Consider the following 15,579-nt stretch of genomic DNA (forward strand, 5'->3'; position numbering starts at 1 on the left):
GGCCGTGACGCCTACTGCATTTCTTTTACAAAGAACAATCGTCAAATATACCTCTATCCTTCCTCACGCCATGTCCCACTCCCTTCTTCTTTTCCTCCTTCATTCCAGGCCTCGCTATTGTCTGCCGATTCATTTAACCAGTTTTCATGTTGTTCTCTGCATCTCACGATACTTGAACCTCGTTGTGTATGTTGGGACAGCGCAGGATCCGTGATCTGTGCCGCTTCTCCTGCGGCTGCTGAACAGGGGTGAAAAAGCAAGACCTCATATCTCGGTCTTCATCACCGAGATTGGGAGGGAGAGCCAGATGCTCGTCTTTGTTACGGGCGTAGTAAAGACATGGCAGCGTACACACACACACACGCTGTCACACCTGTACCACACCTTCTGTCGCATAAAAAGGGCATTTTTCTCTAAAGTACAACAAATGGTTGTAGCAGAGAGTTGATTTTCTTTTGCGGTTACAGGGCCTTCTGTAATGGGGTTCCAGTGAAGTCTTACAGTAACTGGACTGTGCCCCCTTTATCAGTTTCTTAACACTATTGTATTAATTTCATTGTCCATATTCACTCACATTTCCGGTTACATGTTGTGTATTATATTGCTTTGTTTGTGGAATGTATCCCTACTGATTTTGTCCACAGTGGGAAAGTTTCTAATTAATTGTAGGTGTTTGACGTCCTGTAATACCGTCTCTCGCACAGACAATGATCTTATTCTGCAGGTTCTATTTTCTTATTAAAACTGTTCCTCAAGTCAATGTGTGGAGTAAAGTCATTGGAAACCACATAGCATGTTATACATGAAAAAGCATAAGGGAGGGAGAGTTGTTTAAATGTTAACTGTACATCATTAGCCCTTGAACTATACATTATACAGGGCCAGCTCCCCCCCTTCTTGCTGAGTAACCCGCCACAATTACCTAAAGGAGTCGAATAAAACTCAAATTGTGGAGTTAGCAGGAGCGTTGTGACTTAACTCACTGAATTCACCATGTGTTATAAATGTCCTTCCTTCAGTGCAGGAACTGCTGGGCTGTGTATATAAATCAGGGAGATTGCCAAGAAACCTCACTGATTGAAACATGCTTTATACAGGGCCACCCAACACTGTTTGGAGTAATCCCCTCACAACATAACATGCAGTCAGTGTGATAATACTGCAGTTCTCCCAGACTACAAACCCCACGTAGTAAAACACGTCCATGATCGCCCCTGTGTGATTGTATTAGTAGACAGCGATCTAGGGCTGGGTAAGAGCCGATGTAAGCTTTAGAAGTCAGACACAGAAATAATTTGATAAATTCCATAGTAATTTAAAACCTTGACATAGGCTTGTAAGACTGCAAGGAAACATGAATACAAAGATCAAATAATTCACAATTATGTAGATAACTCCTCTGCTGGGGAAAGTAAACTAACGCTTGGACAGTATAACAGCAGGAACAGAATCGGCAGTCAATGTACCTCATGTTTGTCAGTTCATTGTCGTGGAGGGGTAAAGCCCCTGTGCCACGACCGGGGTAATATGGTACCCTGCCCATGGTCCGAGGACAGGTCTTTGTGTTGGAATGGTTCCCCAGTGTAATGGCTTAAACCAGACACTGGATCCAGGATGATTACATTTGTCTCCCAGTTTCACCGGTCCAAGGAGCGCTTCTGGGCAGCCTCAGAACATGCATTTCTCAAGAGGCTGATCACTGTGCGGGGATCGTCACTTTTCATGATGGCGCTTCCAGAGACAATCATATTTGCTCCAGCCTGTAAGAAAAACAAACCGTTTCTATGTTGGCCCGATAAAAAGGTAAGCCCTTTGACCAATGACTCCACATGGACCGAGTTCATTCATTTAATCACCAATGGGAAAATCCAGCAGTACTAGAACAGCATTATTCATTGAAACGATTAAAGAACAGACCATCTCCATTTATTTCACTTTCAGAGCAGAGAAAAATATCTAACATTTTATGGACTATGAAACAAGTTTGTTTTCAGAATCGATGGAGTCTTTAGTTGAAGTTGACACCTTTTATCGGATCAACATGTTAACGTTTCTATGTTCGCCCCCCAAAAAGGTCCTCCAACCGAAGACGGCTATAAAAATAAAATCTGTTCTCACCTCTGCACACCTATGAATGTTTTCAGGTCCTACACCGCCATCCACTTCTATATCCAGTGAAGGGAACTGCGACCTTAACCAATGCACCTGGAAGCACAAAGTGACGCGTGAACACCAGATCATCATCTATAATCCACAGCCAAGTGAACGCTTTCTTAGAGCCCTTGCCGTTATATCGATGGGGATAAACCACCTTCCACCCATCAGAGCTGGACGTATTGTGCACCAGAACGAAAAAAAATCAGCACCTCCGCCTTTTCAGTTATACAGGCTGCAAAATCACACGGCATTTTGTCTAAATATGGTTATTTAATAAAGGGGGGACTTAGAATTCCAGACGTTCAATCCCCATAACAGCATTATTACCGCTCTCCGTGGTGAATTCCTCGCCGTTAGAAAGGAAACGATAGTATAATACGCACTTACTGACAAGTTGTTACCTTTGGCATCATGTCCTCCATAAACTTCTGGCCCCCGAAACCTGGTTCCACAGTCATAACGAGGGCCATATCAATCTGACTCGCCCACGGCGCAAGGTATTCCACTGTAGTGTTCGGCTTTATACCAAGTCCCACCTCAAAAAAAAGAACAGAGTCAGCCTCGAACAAAGCCAGACGTGGCCAAAAACTACCCCAAACTACATATGACATCACAGCCTTCTGTTACAGTGCCACTCGCCGTCCGTGGAATGCCACTTACCCTCATACCGCTTTCACGGATCTCCTTGATCAGGGCTCCGGGGTTGTTGGTGGCTTCCAGGTGGAAGGTGTACTGGTTGGCACCGGCAGCTGCCATGGGTTTCACCCACTGCTCTGGATTTGCGACCATCATGTGCATGTCTGTTGGGAAGAGGGTACCAGAAATAAATATTAAATACGCGATTCCTAAACTCATACAAAAAGATGTTGCATAGAACGCTGCCCTAGTTGAGCAGTCAGGACTTGGACAGGCTCTGGACTGCTTACCAAAAAACGGGTCTTTGCCCAGTTGCTTCCGTAGACATTCTACCACCGGGTGTCCAAAGGTGATATTCGGAACAAAGTGCCTGCAACAGAAAGCAAGCGTAAGAACACAGCGCAGCAGAATACCATGCGAGGATATGCATCAATAATAATATACATTGAACCCAAATAGGGAGTCTGTCAGTATGCACAGCACTGAACAGATCATTCCTTAATGTCAAATGTCCCAAAGCTCCTCCAAAGTCACTATATGCTTTCCGGCCACAAGGGGGTCTGACAACGGTACAGAAGCGGAGTCATTCCCAGACTTAAAGGGACACTCCTGCCCCACAAGCACTTTAACACCCATGACAGCTGCAGGGTCCCTTTAAATGTTAGCGTGGGGGGGGTTCTCCAGAAGCCCACCATATGCATTTGCCCCTTCAGCAGCTATTCTCCATGCACACGATATACTCAGCTCCAACGTTGGCTCGCCAAACGCTACGGGCAGCGGTCTATGCAGTCCTCTGTGCACATGCGCGGCAAGCACTCCCATCGTGCCAGGTGAGGTTTTTTAAATTTCTCCTTTCTTGCGGAGAGAAAACAGTACTTCACTATCCATTTTTCCGTGCGCAGACCCTAGGACTTCTACAACGTATTGCACATCTTATGCAATAAAAACGGACACGATTACACCACGGCCCAAAACATTCTCTATTTATTTGTTTATTTGTTTGACAGTCATGTAGCCGTTTGAGCCAAACCACAATATCAGATCAGAAGCTGTCATTTGCCATTTAACAAAACATATGCCTTTCAATGTTCTCTCTTAAAATATATAAAAATTTAACATTTCCATCTGAAGAAGAGACCTCTGAGGTCCTAAAAAATGTGATTTTACAACTTTTTTTTTTATATCGGCCCAATAAACAGCATCAACTAACGATTCCGTTTCCTCCTTGGGCTAATACAGCAATATCCATTCTTACTCAACTTTCTAAAGTTGCAAAACAGCAACATTCTTACTGGTCGGCACCCAATATTTAATCTTAAAGTAAAATAATATCTTTTTACTGGCATTTAAGCGGCAGCGGTTTGAATGCCTCCGATCAGCCAAAGGTAAATCAGGGACAATTTCTAAGTGTGTTCTTGCGGATCACAGGGAGGGGAAAGAAGGGAGAGTTATATTTACAGGAGTATTTGTAAGATAAAGACTTATTTAGCTATTGGCACAATGGGCACAGCTACAGGTGGGGCAACTAAAGTAACTAATGCCTCCATAGCCAGGGTTATTCCTTATATATATATATATATATATATATATATATATATATATATATATAATGCATATAGTGCCATCGTTTACAGGGTACAAATATATACAGATATAACCAACCCCTGAAAATAATATGGTGTTTTTTTTTCTCATTAACATGGAATTCAGCGTAGTAATGTAAGGAGTGTTGCGCACACGTGTGTACTCGGCATGTACTAAACTCGGGGCAACCACATGTCCAGTCTGACGAGCAGATCACACTGGCAGGGTCTCAGCCCCCTGCACTCGGGCCCTTACCCGTCCATAACGTCCAGATGCAGGTAGTCGGCGCCAGCTTGCAGCATGCGGTCACACTCCGCAGCCAGGCGGGACAGGTCACTGTTCAGGATGGACGGTCCGATCTTGCAGGCAGGCGACATGACGGAAGACGGTTTCTCCGCTGCAGACACAGCACGCTTCCTCCGGCAGCCGCAAGGCGTTAAGGGAAACGTCGCTTCAATGGGCGGGGCTTGTTGCTCTTAGCGAAGACAAGGGACTACATTACCCGTCATGCACCATAACCCAGTGCTGTCAGGAGAAGCGGGGTGTTTTAGGGCTACATACTCTGTATGCTGAGGGGTCACGGAACGCGTCCCCCTGTGCGGAGGCAGCACGATGTCCGCGGAGCTGGTTTACGTATTCATAGATTCTTTCTTCTTGTCTGCATGGACAGATGAATTCAGAATTTGGGCGTCAGAGGGGGTTTTGAGGAGCCGGGAAGGGACGCATCCATGTTTTATAAAGTTTTATAAATGTGTGGGGTTCCCAGTTAAATGAATCTCCTTTTTTTCAAGGGATTCCCCTCTGACACTGGAACAAATGTGGGGGTTTGCTGAGGTAACCGACATGAAATGTAAATGGTTTCTCTTAAGGTGCGCCTGTCATTGGAAAATGATATTTGGATCAATTCAATGATGGGGAGATGACAGGAGTCCGCAGGAGGGTCCTCTGGAGGGGATACCTGGGAACTTTCCGGCTTTTGCCCAGAGACTCCGGGAGAAGCGCCAGTTCTCCGGGTCACAGGAGGTGTGAGGCGGCTTTAAAGAGGTCTCACAGATAATATATCTTTATAAACTCATTTTTGAAACTTTAATTAAAAAGAAAAGTAACAATCTTTCCTAGTATGTTGTCATTATTCTACAACTCTTTGTACAATTAGTACATTTGCTCCAACAAGTCTCTCCTTAATAAGGAGTTACAGAATTTGAGATTACTTGTGATGGTGAATGCCCGATAGGAACATTTTTGGGGATTTTACATCATGTTTTATGTATAAAGCACCAGCAGATTCCAGATGTTTCTAGTAAAGCCGGTTGGTTAGTTAATAAAACCCAAATTCTATTCATAATCAAAGTCAAATGCAATTAATTAGCGGGTGGAATCCTTGGCATTTCTTAGCTGATGTAAATTCATGATTAAAGATTAACACGAGGGAATTATAAGATTGGTTCAAAAATACAACTATGGCTATCACACCTGACATAAACTGATCTCCCTAAATGTGGAGCTGGTTTTAGTTGCCATTAATATTAAAACACGCTTATTCTTCCTCTTTTTTATGTGTTCCTACAACCACAAAGCTTGTTTTATTGTCGCAGTGAATCAATGTGTAATTGTAAACAATTGTGAATCTAAAGTATGTATCATTTTCTAACCATTAACAAATTATTTGTTACACAAAGTATTAAGTAACTGCTCAGCCTAACTACACCCGGATTCTCGGCCAACCTTTGGCTGACATTGTAGATGCCCCCAAAACGTAGAAATGGGAAAGGAGATGTAGACGTGTGTGTCATCAGCGCATGAAAGTTTCATGAAAGGGGAGCCCAAGCAGGTACAGCAATGAAAAGCGTAGTGGAGAAGAAACTAAATGCAAAGATAAAATACTATTGTCCCTCCAGTGAAGAGCAGCGTCTGAGAATTTGTAAGGACACAGCTCAGACCGTGCAACGCGACTCCAACACAACACCAAAACCTTGTTTTCTTTTTAAATAGGTATTTATTTTTTTTATACATCTATTTTTCACATATAGATTTTTTTTACACCTTCATACAATAAACCCCATCAGAACACACATACATTTATATTTTTATATAACAATATAAATATATATTTATTGGCGATAGAGAACAAAACAGAAACCACTTTATTTTTCTTTCCTATAAGTCACGTTTAAGTATTCATTTCATTTGTATGGCTTTGCACACTGTATCAAATCTAGAACGGTGACAGGCTGTGCCATAGGAACCATGGTTGGCTCCCTGTTTTGTGGAAGAGGGGTTGCCGGCATAGGCCAGAAAATACCACTATGTGTATATTTGTGTTCTCAGGTAGAAAATGAACTTAGATATGAACTAGGCCTCAGCAAGCCAAGAGCTTTTATTCCATAAATGAGAGGTCCATTGTCTTTATTGTAGTGAAAGAGTCAAAACTTAGCTGACCTAAGCCATGTCACATTTCACCAAAACATCTCCGCAGAGTGTATCTACTTAAAGAAGGCTTAAAGAAGGCTTTAAAGGCCAAACATTAACATTATAAGAGTACGTGAAAAGGAGTCTTACTGGACATGAGACAATATTAAGCCAGATCAGTTCAATACAAAAAGCAGACACGGAGGAGTCGTAGGGATTCCTCTGAAAACGGCAAAGATAAGCTGGAAGCAGAAAGAATGAATTCGCAAGCCTGCAGCTGCTTTCTTTAGCTTTTATCTTTTTGCTGAAAACTGGTCCGCAGACACAACAAACATTTAACGTTACTGATGTTGCAAGTAATATTGTTCTACAACAAAATAATTCTTTTTGGAAACAGTACAGAAAAAAACACCAAGACGCAACAATATGGAAAAACAAGTACAGTGAGCCAAGGGAACGCCACGCACATTGTACTCTGCAAGGCACCGGTAAGGCCTCAAACAAAGTGGAAAGCAGCATTTGTATCTACTTCTCACAGTAACAGGGACAGCCCCAGGTCCAAAAGCAGGAAGAAAAGGGGGGGAAAGCACTAAAGCGGTTGCGGATTACAACCCCCACCATGTCACCATTGTGGATTCTAGGTACTATAATCCACAGCAGACTATGCACAAAATTCTCTAAAATCAGCTTTTATTCTAAGCAAGAAAGATAGGAATCTATCAGGAGCACATTAACACTGACCACCTACTTTTTTGGCCTTAAACAAGGTAGCCAATTTGAGATATTTGAACTGGTCACGCAAAAAAAGCACAGCATCGAGGTCACAGCAGTCATCACAGGAAAGGAACATTAAGTGCTCTGTGCATGTAAAGCAGGCTAACAAATGAGCCTTTTTACGCTAGTGAGAACATACCAGTCTAAGCATAGGCAGCTTTTAAACTCTCGGTATTACACATGAGACTCATCCAGGTCAATATCTGTCTCCCCCAACTCAATATGGGAGAAGTTAAAGTGTCTTGAGACGAGAGGGTTCTCCATTCCGTTATCTTCTGTGATGTGTAGAACAGTGTCTCCATACTGAAGAAGGCTGCTAGTCTCCAGGCCTTCAAAGTCTTCGGGGTCTGAAAGATGGGAGGCTGGGGAGCTATGTAAAGTTGGGGTTGCCAGTCTGTTGGGATCAATGACCTCCTTCACCAGGAAGCGGCCCCCTCTCTGGAATAAATCAAATCATCAATGAGGTCACCAAGACAATGCAGTTAAAAAGTACCCTAAAGTCAAAGTTTCTCACCAAATCAACATGTAGATGTCAACCACAAGCATGTGAACAACACAATCTATTTCTGATTAACTATTCATCTACAGCAGACATGTTGATATTGAAATTGACAGCTGTAATAGCCTCGCTATAGTCTGTAACAGAGTAGGGGTGCATTGGAAGACATTGTTGCTTTCTAATTGGTTAATACAATGTATGACCCTACCATTTTTTCCCAATTTGATGCCACTTTAAAAAAATAATAATGGCAACCAATGCAGAAACATTTAGGAGGTTAAAATATTGAACACAAATTCAATTTATTTTGAGGTAGCCATCATCCCTGCAAACAAAGATTTATATAAACCATACTAGGGAAATGCTAATGGTGGATCATCTGCTTGCTACGGATTGATGATGTTGCACACTGCATCTATGAAGACAAAGGTGGGTCATAGTAAGGTTATATACATTGGCCTGGGGAGAGTGACACATGTTACCCTAGGGTAGCTCTGACTGATCAACAATGGTTTATCCTTTATTTCCAAAAATATAGCCACAGGGGGCATTTAGCATGAGATAAGATGTAGCCATGTGTTCATACAATTCTTTCTCTTAGGATCCTTTCTGTGTCAATGGTCTCTTTAGTGGTGAACACGTTGGCCCTGATTGGTTAGTGAATGTGTGTCTCCTATGTGCCAAAGTTATACCCAGGGTTCTATATTATAGTTGTCAACATACCATGGGCATCGGTTCCTTGTCCCCTTTGACCTGGCTTCTGTAGTAAAATCCAAAGCCCTCGGATACCACTAACTAGAATATATTCCAGTCCCCAAGTGACTAGGAAACATTAGCTAAATCTAATTACATGCTTTATTCATACTGTTTGGGCATATATTGAATGTAACCTCAAAGCCTGTACCACAGCACTACGTGTGAGGACACTTCAATTGCTAAAGACTGAGGTCTTCACTCTCCAACTTCTCTGCTCTTGGTAAATCTATTTTCAAAACATGTTATCTCTGCATTTACACCACGACAGACACTTATAAGATCTTTCAAAAGCATAGAAACACCCCTGAGATTGCAAAATAGCTTAATATTATAACAACTCACACTCATGTTCTGCCAGAGAGACCTGCCGTGGATGAACTGTAGCTTCAGAACTCAGAAAACGAATAAAATTAGAGGCAGAGAGTTTAAGCCTGAATTGACTTGGCCTACCTGAGGCAACCTGCAATCAAGAACGTGCCTCATGGTTCTGCACAGTGCAAAGAGCAAAGATATGATGTTAGTAAGGTTGCAGATGAAGTTAAAAGCAAGAAGGACTTAGAAAAGGAAGGGCCCGATTTATGTCAGATGGGGGTTGTAGCTTCATGTGTACTGAAGTAATGGAATAATGTCGCAGAACATTAACAAAGATAGATTCCGACAAAAGTATTAAACTGTAATATTTACAATATATATATATGAATCATTTAGTCAACTGTATTAATACCTTGTTTGGTCGCTTTAACATACCTAGGATCTTTGAAATAATTTGCACATAATGTACCCAGCCTATCCTCTAAAGGCTTCTTTCCCTGCTTCTTTATTTATTTATGCTAAATTGTGATTGTTTGGCCAATGTCCCCACCTGGCAGGCCTCTCCGGCACAATGACCACTATGAAGGAGGTGAGATACACGGTGCTCTAACCTTCTTGTGGTGTTACCTGGCTGTCATTTGGGCTGTGGAGATCAGCCACGGTGATGGACGGTGAGGAGGTGAGCAGAGGGCTATCTGTGGATGCCTGTTTGATGGATGCTGCGGGGCTACATCCAGAACGAGTAGCCACAGTAGGGGCATCAGCTTGGGATGTGGATGGCTGTGGCTGCGTTTCAGTAAAAGTTACTGATCGCTTCTGATCCACTGGATGGAAGGGAAAAAATAGGTACAGGGAATGAGATGTGCATTTATAAACAAAAAGTCGAGGGCCACACACATTTGTTTTGCCGGTCACTAGCTACATCTCAAACCTTCTCTTACTCTCCTCATACTCTCCACGCACAGTGAGGCATATGGGGCTAAACTAAAGTGCCTGATTAAATTGTGCTGTAAGTCTTTGCTTTCCATCGTGATATAAAGTACATGATTAGAACATGTAACCAGGAAGGAGGCAACATGAGATTCAGGGCAATAGTCTGCAGATTTATTAGTGAATGTGATATAATTCAGCACTACCCATGGATCAGGGTGGATCTCTTACTTTACTGATTTATCTTGAAACATTCTTACTTATTTTTGCTAAGCAGTGTTCTAGTTTTAGCGATATTAGCGATTTTATTTACTAATTCCCCTGAGCTGAGCTCACCTCTGGACTTAAACAAAAAAGAATAAGCCTTTTAATAAGCACATTGAATGCCCCTGGCAATTTGCACTTTAAGCTACAATGACATTGATGTATTTGTTACAGGTAGAATCGCCACACTGTCCATTTAAAACCCAACAGCTACACGTTCTGCATACTCCAGTTCACCTTAGTATGTCGGATACATGCATTGGCATGTCTTCATAAGCTCAGTTCATACATTCTACATACTTCTCAGCGGCATGTGTCAAATGACGGCCTGCAGCATGTCTGTACATTAGTCCTGTCTATTCCCATCTCCCATCTACAAACTCTGAACGCAGTCCACCCATTTGGACGTATGCAGTACCCAACTGGAGCCTACATCATGCCTACGTGTGTGAAACACCACAGGGACCACAGTGGTCATTCTGCATGTAACCTACTTTTGGACAGTCCATGAGAATTTTCTCTTGTTAGAAGGATTACTTTCAGTTTGCCCTTTATATTACCGAGTCACTGTGCTAATTGAGGGATATTAACTATGTATATACTATGATATATAAACAGCGGAGGGCTTTACCGTGGGCAGTCGACATTTGACACATTTAAGCGTTCTTTTAAAATGTTGTGTCATGTTTTCTCACTCACTCGTGATTAATTAGGTAATGTGCATCTTTTGTCAGTCTGTTACATTACGTCTTCCTTATGTGATTAAATATTACACAGTATAAAAATGGTCTAGCCAACATCCCATTGTACAGCGCTGCAGAATATGATGGTGCTATATAAATTAATAAATAATAATAAACCTTCTGTGAAACAACAGGGAGAAATTGAAAGTATAATTACAAATTACAAAAATTTAAATTATCCCACTTTGAAGAGCTATAAATGTAGCTATATTTCGGTGTAACGCTCACGTGGTTGTATTTCCATTACCTCTGCATGTATTAAGCCAAGACACAAAACATATATTTATTATACAATTTATCGTCACCTATTTGCTTGGTCCTGGGCTGTATGCTTCTACGTGTGGTTGAAAGCCTGGCCCCGTGCCGACTTCTTGGTTCAGTTTGTGTTTTTTGGCGTGAGAGTAGAGGTCTTCGAAGCTGAACCAGGTGAGAAGGAGAGAAAGTCCCCTGTTACACCACAATACAGGGGAGATATTATCACTCAGGAAGACTCAGACTCATAATGTGCCGAGGGGGCATTGGTGGTTCTGTGAACCTTGTGGTCAGTGCTGTGCCCCCTGCATATCTATGTTCTCTCCATGGTTGTCTAGGTATAGCTCCACCATGCAACTGGATGCAATAAGTAAAAAATATTTCTCGAAACATAAAATATGTCAAGGAATAGCTTGGGAGAATCCAGTGCCAGAGTAGCACTATTAACGTGGGTATCTGTATAGTTGCTTTTGTTGATTTCTTAAGTCTTATTGCTATAATGAAGCCCGGTAATGGCTTCCTTTTTTGTACTTTTTTATTTTGGTGGAACATTTTCTAAGACACCATTAAGAAAATAGGGAATATCTAAGGAGCTTACACTTGCACTGCCAACCCATGCCTAACCAAGGCATAAATCACTTCAGTGTGACTGACATAGGAATGAAACACCAACACATTAGTGAATAACTAAATATTATTAAGGGCCAACTCTGCTGTTCCTAAAGGAGAAATTTGTCAGAGTTGTCTCTTAATAATGCAAAGTGAAGGCAATGATTACAATGACATCTAACATTTTATTGTTAACAATGTTCTGTGCTGTCCGACCACCTGCAAATCAGATATTAAAATAACTAATTATTTTGACTTGTTTGTCGCATTAATTAACACCACATTTAGCTTGCGGATAATTGTTTTCAAAGTAGATCTTGCATTGGGTCTAGGGCTGATATGTTACCATTTTAATATGGGACACTTATGGAAAAATACATACCAGTAGCTTTTTTGTTTGGAAGGGGTAAACTAGCTTTTCCCCAATAGACTGGTAGCTATTGTATTGTGTTTTACAGCTTCAGAGATATATTCCTAATTGTGTCTGAATGTACAGCTGTTTTATTTAATTGTTGTGTGTGCAACAAATGCCATCTTGATATAATATATTATGCACACTGCAGCACACTGGTTTTCATGGATGCTACTGATATTAGCTAATATTTCACAGCTTTTTCCCTAATAAAAGATCGCAGATGCCCTGAGGATATGTTGAGGAAAGTCAAAGTCTCCTTTGCAGTAGCATCTGTTTCTTACCTGTCTCAGGCCTCGCTTCCTTCCAAGCGGCTGCTGAACGAGAAGGTTCTGGTGGCCGGGTTCACTCTGCACACTTGCTACCCTGTTAAGTGTTAATAGTGTTAATGTGAAATGTCCACATGGAAAAGCACCAGAGAGTCAAGAACATCTAAAAGTTGTTTGTCATTTATAAACATAAGTCACCTAACACAAGGTTTGAGGTCCTCATGTACCACCCAGCTGACATATTTGGATACTAATAAGGGCTACCTTGTCACTTGTCAACTAAGGACTGATGTTGCCTATGTCTCTTTTAATTACTTAATTGGTATTTGATGAAAATTAGAGGACATACCAATACATGTTATCTAAATGGCAATTGCTTTCTTAGATATAATCTGACATTAGTAACGCTGTAAACTTGTGTTGGCCTGACAACTTTGTTTACCTGGAGACTGTTTTCCAAATGTTGTAAGTTTAAACTAATTAACACAGAAGACACAAGCAAGGCATGTAAATGGCACAGCACCACTGCGATCTAAACCCAAATTTGAGAAAAACTAGAGCCAGAGAAGTTCATATTGACCATGGTTATGATAACACTCAAAGTACGCGAATGGAATAGATCCTCATGTTCCATTGTGGCCAAACTCTATCCATTTGTGGTTGTCATCTAGTCTAGGCATAACCTAGTCCTAGTCTTTGTCAATGTGGTGGGAACTGTGACTATGCAAAGTAGTGAGGCAATTTGGGTTACTCAGCCCCTACCTAACATTAGCACTGCCCATTAAATAGTAATTATTAAATATATTTTAATCTGTAGGCCTTAACACAGGAATAAGGGAAATTATAGGTGGGTAGACTGAAAGGAGGAAAGAGAAAAATAGTGAAGCAAGTTAGTCCCCCATCCCCCCTCATCATAATGATTTCCAACAACATATATTATATAGAATATTATATAGAATTTTGTTGCATGAATGCTGGTATAGTAGGAGAATTCAAACCAGGGGAGGGCCGACAGCTTCTGGTCCTAACTGGTAAGTAACATACCTACTAGCATACACACACTCACACTAACACATACTTTACGTTACAGCTCAAACCTCCATGAGTGGGCTGGTCCAAGAAGGATTGGCCCTAGTTAAAGAATATGGACCGGCCAGCGGGCCAATTTGTGTAGAAAATAAGATCAAAACTCGGTAGACTATAAAATGCTTGTATTCAGTTTTCATCTCCCTATTGTTAAGAATTTGGATAGGTGAGGAGGAGATATCTGGCCCACAACCATCATCTTCCAAAATTGAACTTATTCACCACACACTGTACACTATAGTTACATCTACTTACAGCTTGAGTAACACTTCACCACAGACTTGAACAATCTAATAAAAATATTACAGCTCAATAACGGAGCAACACTTCAACATCCGGTTAAATGTTTGTTACTTCAACAAGAAACCACTTCCCTACTCATGATCTGAGTTTGGGGAAGTTTTTCAGTCTTATAGAGCTTTAGGGTAGGGGTTTATCTAGGAGCAGCTATAAAGATACATTTTATTCATATTATTATACTTAGTTATTGCATGTTTGCTCCACATTGAACACAATAATAATAAAGATGTTTAATACTGTGATAAAAAACAAGTCGAAAAACTTGTGTCTCATTCATGGCCTTCGCTCTGCATTGATAGAAAACTTTATTTCTCCTCATAAAAACTGGCAAATGAGCAGATATCGGTTATGTTACTTTCAGCTCAGAACGAGCCATTTATCAATAATCAGAGCTTCCTGTGGCAGTGAGAAGTGTGAAGTATATATACTTAGAAAATGCACAAAACCTAAGGGGAACTCACACTATAGGTTTGTACGATCACCGGGACATTTGTATGTCAGCCAATCTATTCATCTATCAGTATGTCTGTTGAATTGACTGTGTTAGTAAATCGGTGTAGTTACAAATGTTGACAATGAAGACATGACGATGAGGCACCAAATACACCAGTTTAATGACTAAAATACTACAAACAATGACGATTCTAAGTTTGTCTCTCAGCTTCTCCTCGTCTTGGGGAGGCATGAATTGAGTGTTCGTGGATACCCAATAACTCTAAGAATAACGCTAGCCTATTAATGGAATTTCCACACTAAGCTACAACCCGGACACCAATACTTTTAGAATGGGGCAGAAACTGTACTTTGAGAATAAATACACAAAAGGCCAATATCTATTTCAGGAAGATATTAGCATATCTGTTTAAATCAGTCCAAAGATGTTTTATTGTTCAAACAGTTCTTAACATCTCAGACTGTCTTTGGAGCTACAAAACTGCATTAGTGTTCCTAAATGTAGTTGTAAATTTGTAGATAAAACATTTATATTCATATAAGATAATAATATTTGGAGCTCACTGCTCCCTTGCTCCTTTCATTAGTTCTTCACTCATATCTCAATCCAATTCCTAAACCCCAACTATGGCTTTACTGCATAAGCATATTATATTTTCACCAAATTCTTATATTCCATATTGATGTTTCATGTAATCTTAGCTGTATTTTAGAAGATCACATATTACAGTTTTTCAGTAATATTAAATATCCCCTCGGTAGGAAGAAGTGAGAGATAAAAGCTCTAAGTGCACAATCACAGTCATAGTGGATCACACATTAAACATTAAAGGTGCAAGCTGTCTATTTTTTAGAATACATAGGAATACATGCGCCCATCTATTAACAAATTGTGTTTTTGCCTTTCCTAAAATGCCCTATATCTGGCTTCCCATAACAATTACTTTTCACTGTATCAGAAAACATGCATATGATGGGAACTTTTTTCCTCTTTTTCCATATATTTTTTCTAAAATTCCGCCAAGTAAATAGATAACATATGTTAATAAACCGTTAAAGGGGCATTCTTCTTTTAACATTCTGTGTCTCATACAAAAATGCCTGTGTAGTACGTGGGATTAACTTGCATGTATA

The 15,579-nt window shown here is 40.8% G+C and overlaps 2 protein-coding genes across 2 annotated transcripts in view; both read right to left on the reverse strand.

The window, feature by feature from the left end:
- Positions 1–1,285: 1,285 nt before the first annotated feature.
- Positions 1,286–4,814, reverse strand: RPE (ribulose-5-phosphate-3-epimerase). The gene is made up of 6 exons (XM_053470893.1): positions 4,633–4,814; positions 3,084–3,163; positions 2,818–2,957; positions 2,559–2,693; positions 2,119–2,205; positions 1,286–1,760 (listed from the first exon to the last, which is right to left on the reverse strand). The coding sequence occupies exons 1-6, from the start codon at positions 4,752–4,754 to the stop codon at positions 1,638–1,640; spliced, it is 687 nt and encodes a 228-aa protein (XP_053326868.1). The 5' UTR covers positions 4,755–4,814; the 3' UTR covers positions 1,286–1,637.
- Positions 4,815–7,468: 2,654 nt separating this feature from the next.
- UNC80 (unc-80 homolog, NALCN channel complex subunit) overlaps positions 7,469–15,579 on the reverse strand; it is a 65,611-nt gene continuing 57,500 nt past the window's right edge. The window contains exons 59-62 of the mRNA XM_053470747.1: positions 12,622–12,703; positions 11,370–11,481; positions 9,755–9,951; positions 7,469–7,998 (exon numbers count right to left, since the gene is read on the reverse strand). Coding sequence (XP_053326722.1) covers positions 7,735–7,998; positions 9,755–9,951; positions 11,370–11,481; positions 12,622–12,703 — 655 coding nt within the window. The 3' untranslated portion in view covers positions 7,469–7,734. The remainder of the gene's footprint in view (positions 7,999–9,754; positions 9,952–11,369; positions 11,482–12,621; positions 12,704–15,579) is intronic.

This window comes from Spea bombifrons, chromosome 7 (assembly GCF_027358695.1).
Source record: "Spea bombifrons isolate aSpeBom1 chromosome 7, aSpeBom1.2.pri, whole genome shotgun sequence".
Classification (NCBI taxonomy): Eukaryota; Metazoa; Chordata; class Amphibia; order Anura; family Pelobatidae; genus Spea; species Spea bombifrons.

Bases quoted from the DNA above. Each gene is read 5' to 3' on its own strand.
- RPE (XM_053470893.1), bottom strand. From the start codon at position 4,754: ATGTCGCCTGCCTGCAAGATCGGACCGTCCATCCTGAACAGTGACCTG. The intron at 2,958-3,083 runs GTAAGCAGTCCA...TCTTCCCAACAG, and splicing joins GGGCAAAGACCCGTTTTTTG to ACATGCACATGATGGTCGCA. The intron at 1,761-2,118 runs GTGAGAACAGAT...TTTTTCTTACAG, and splicing joins ACATTCATAGGTGTGCAGAG to GCTGGAGCAAATATGATTGT.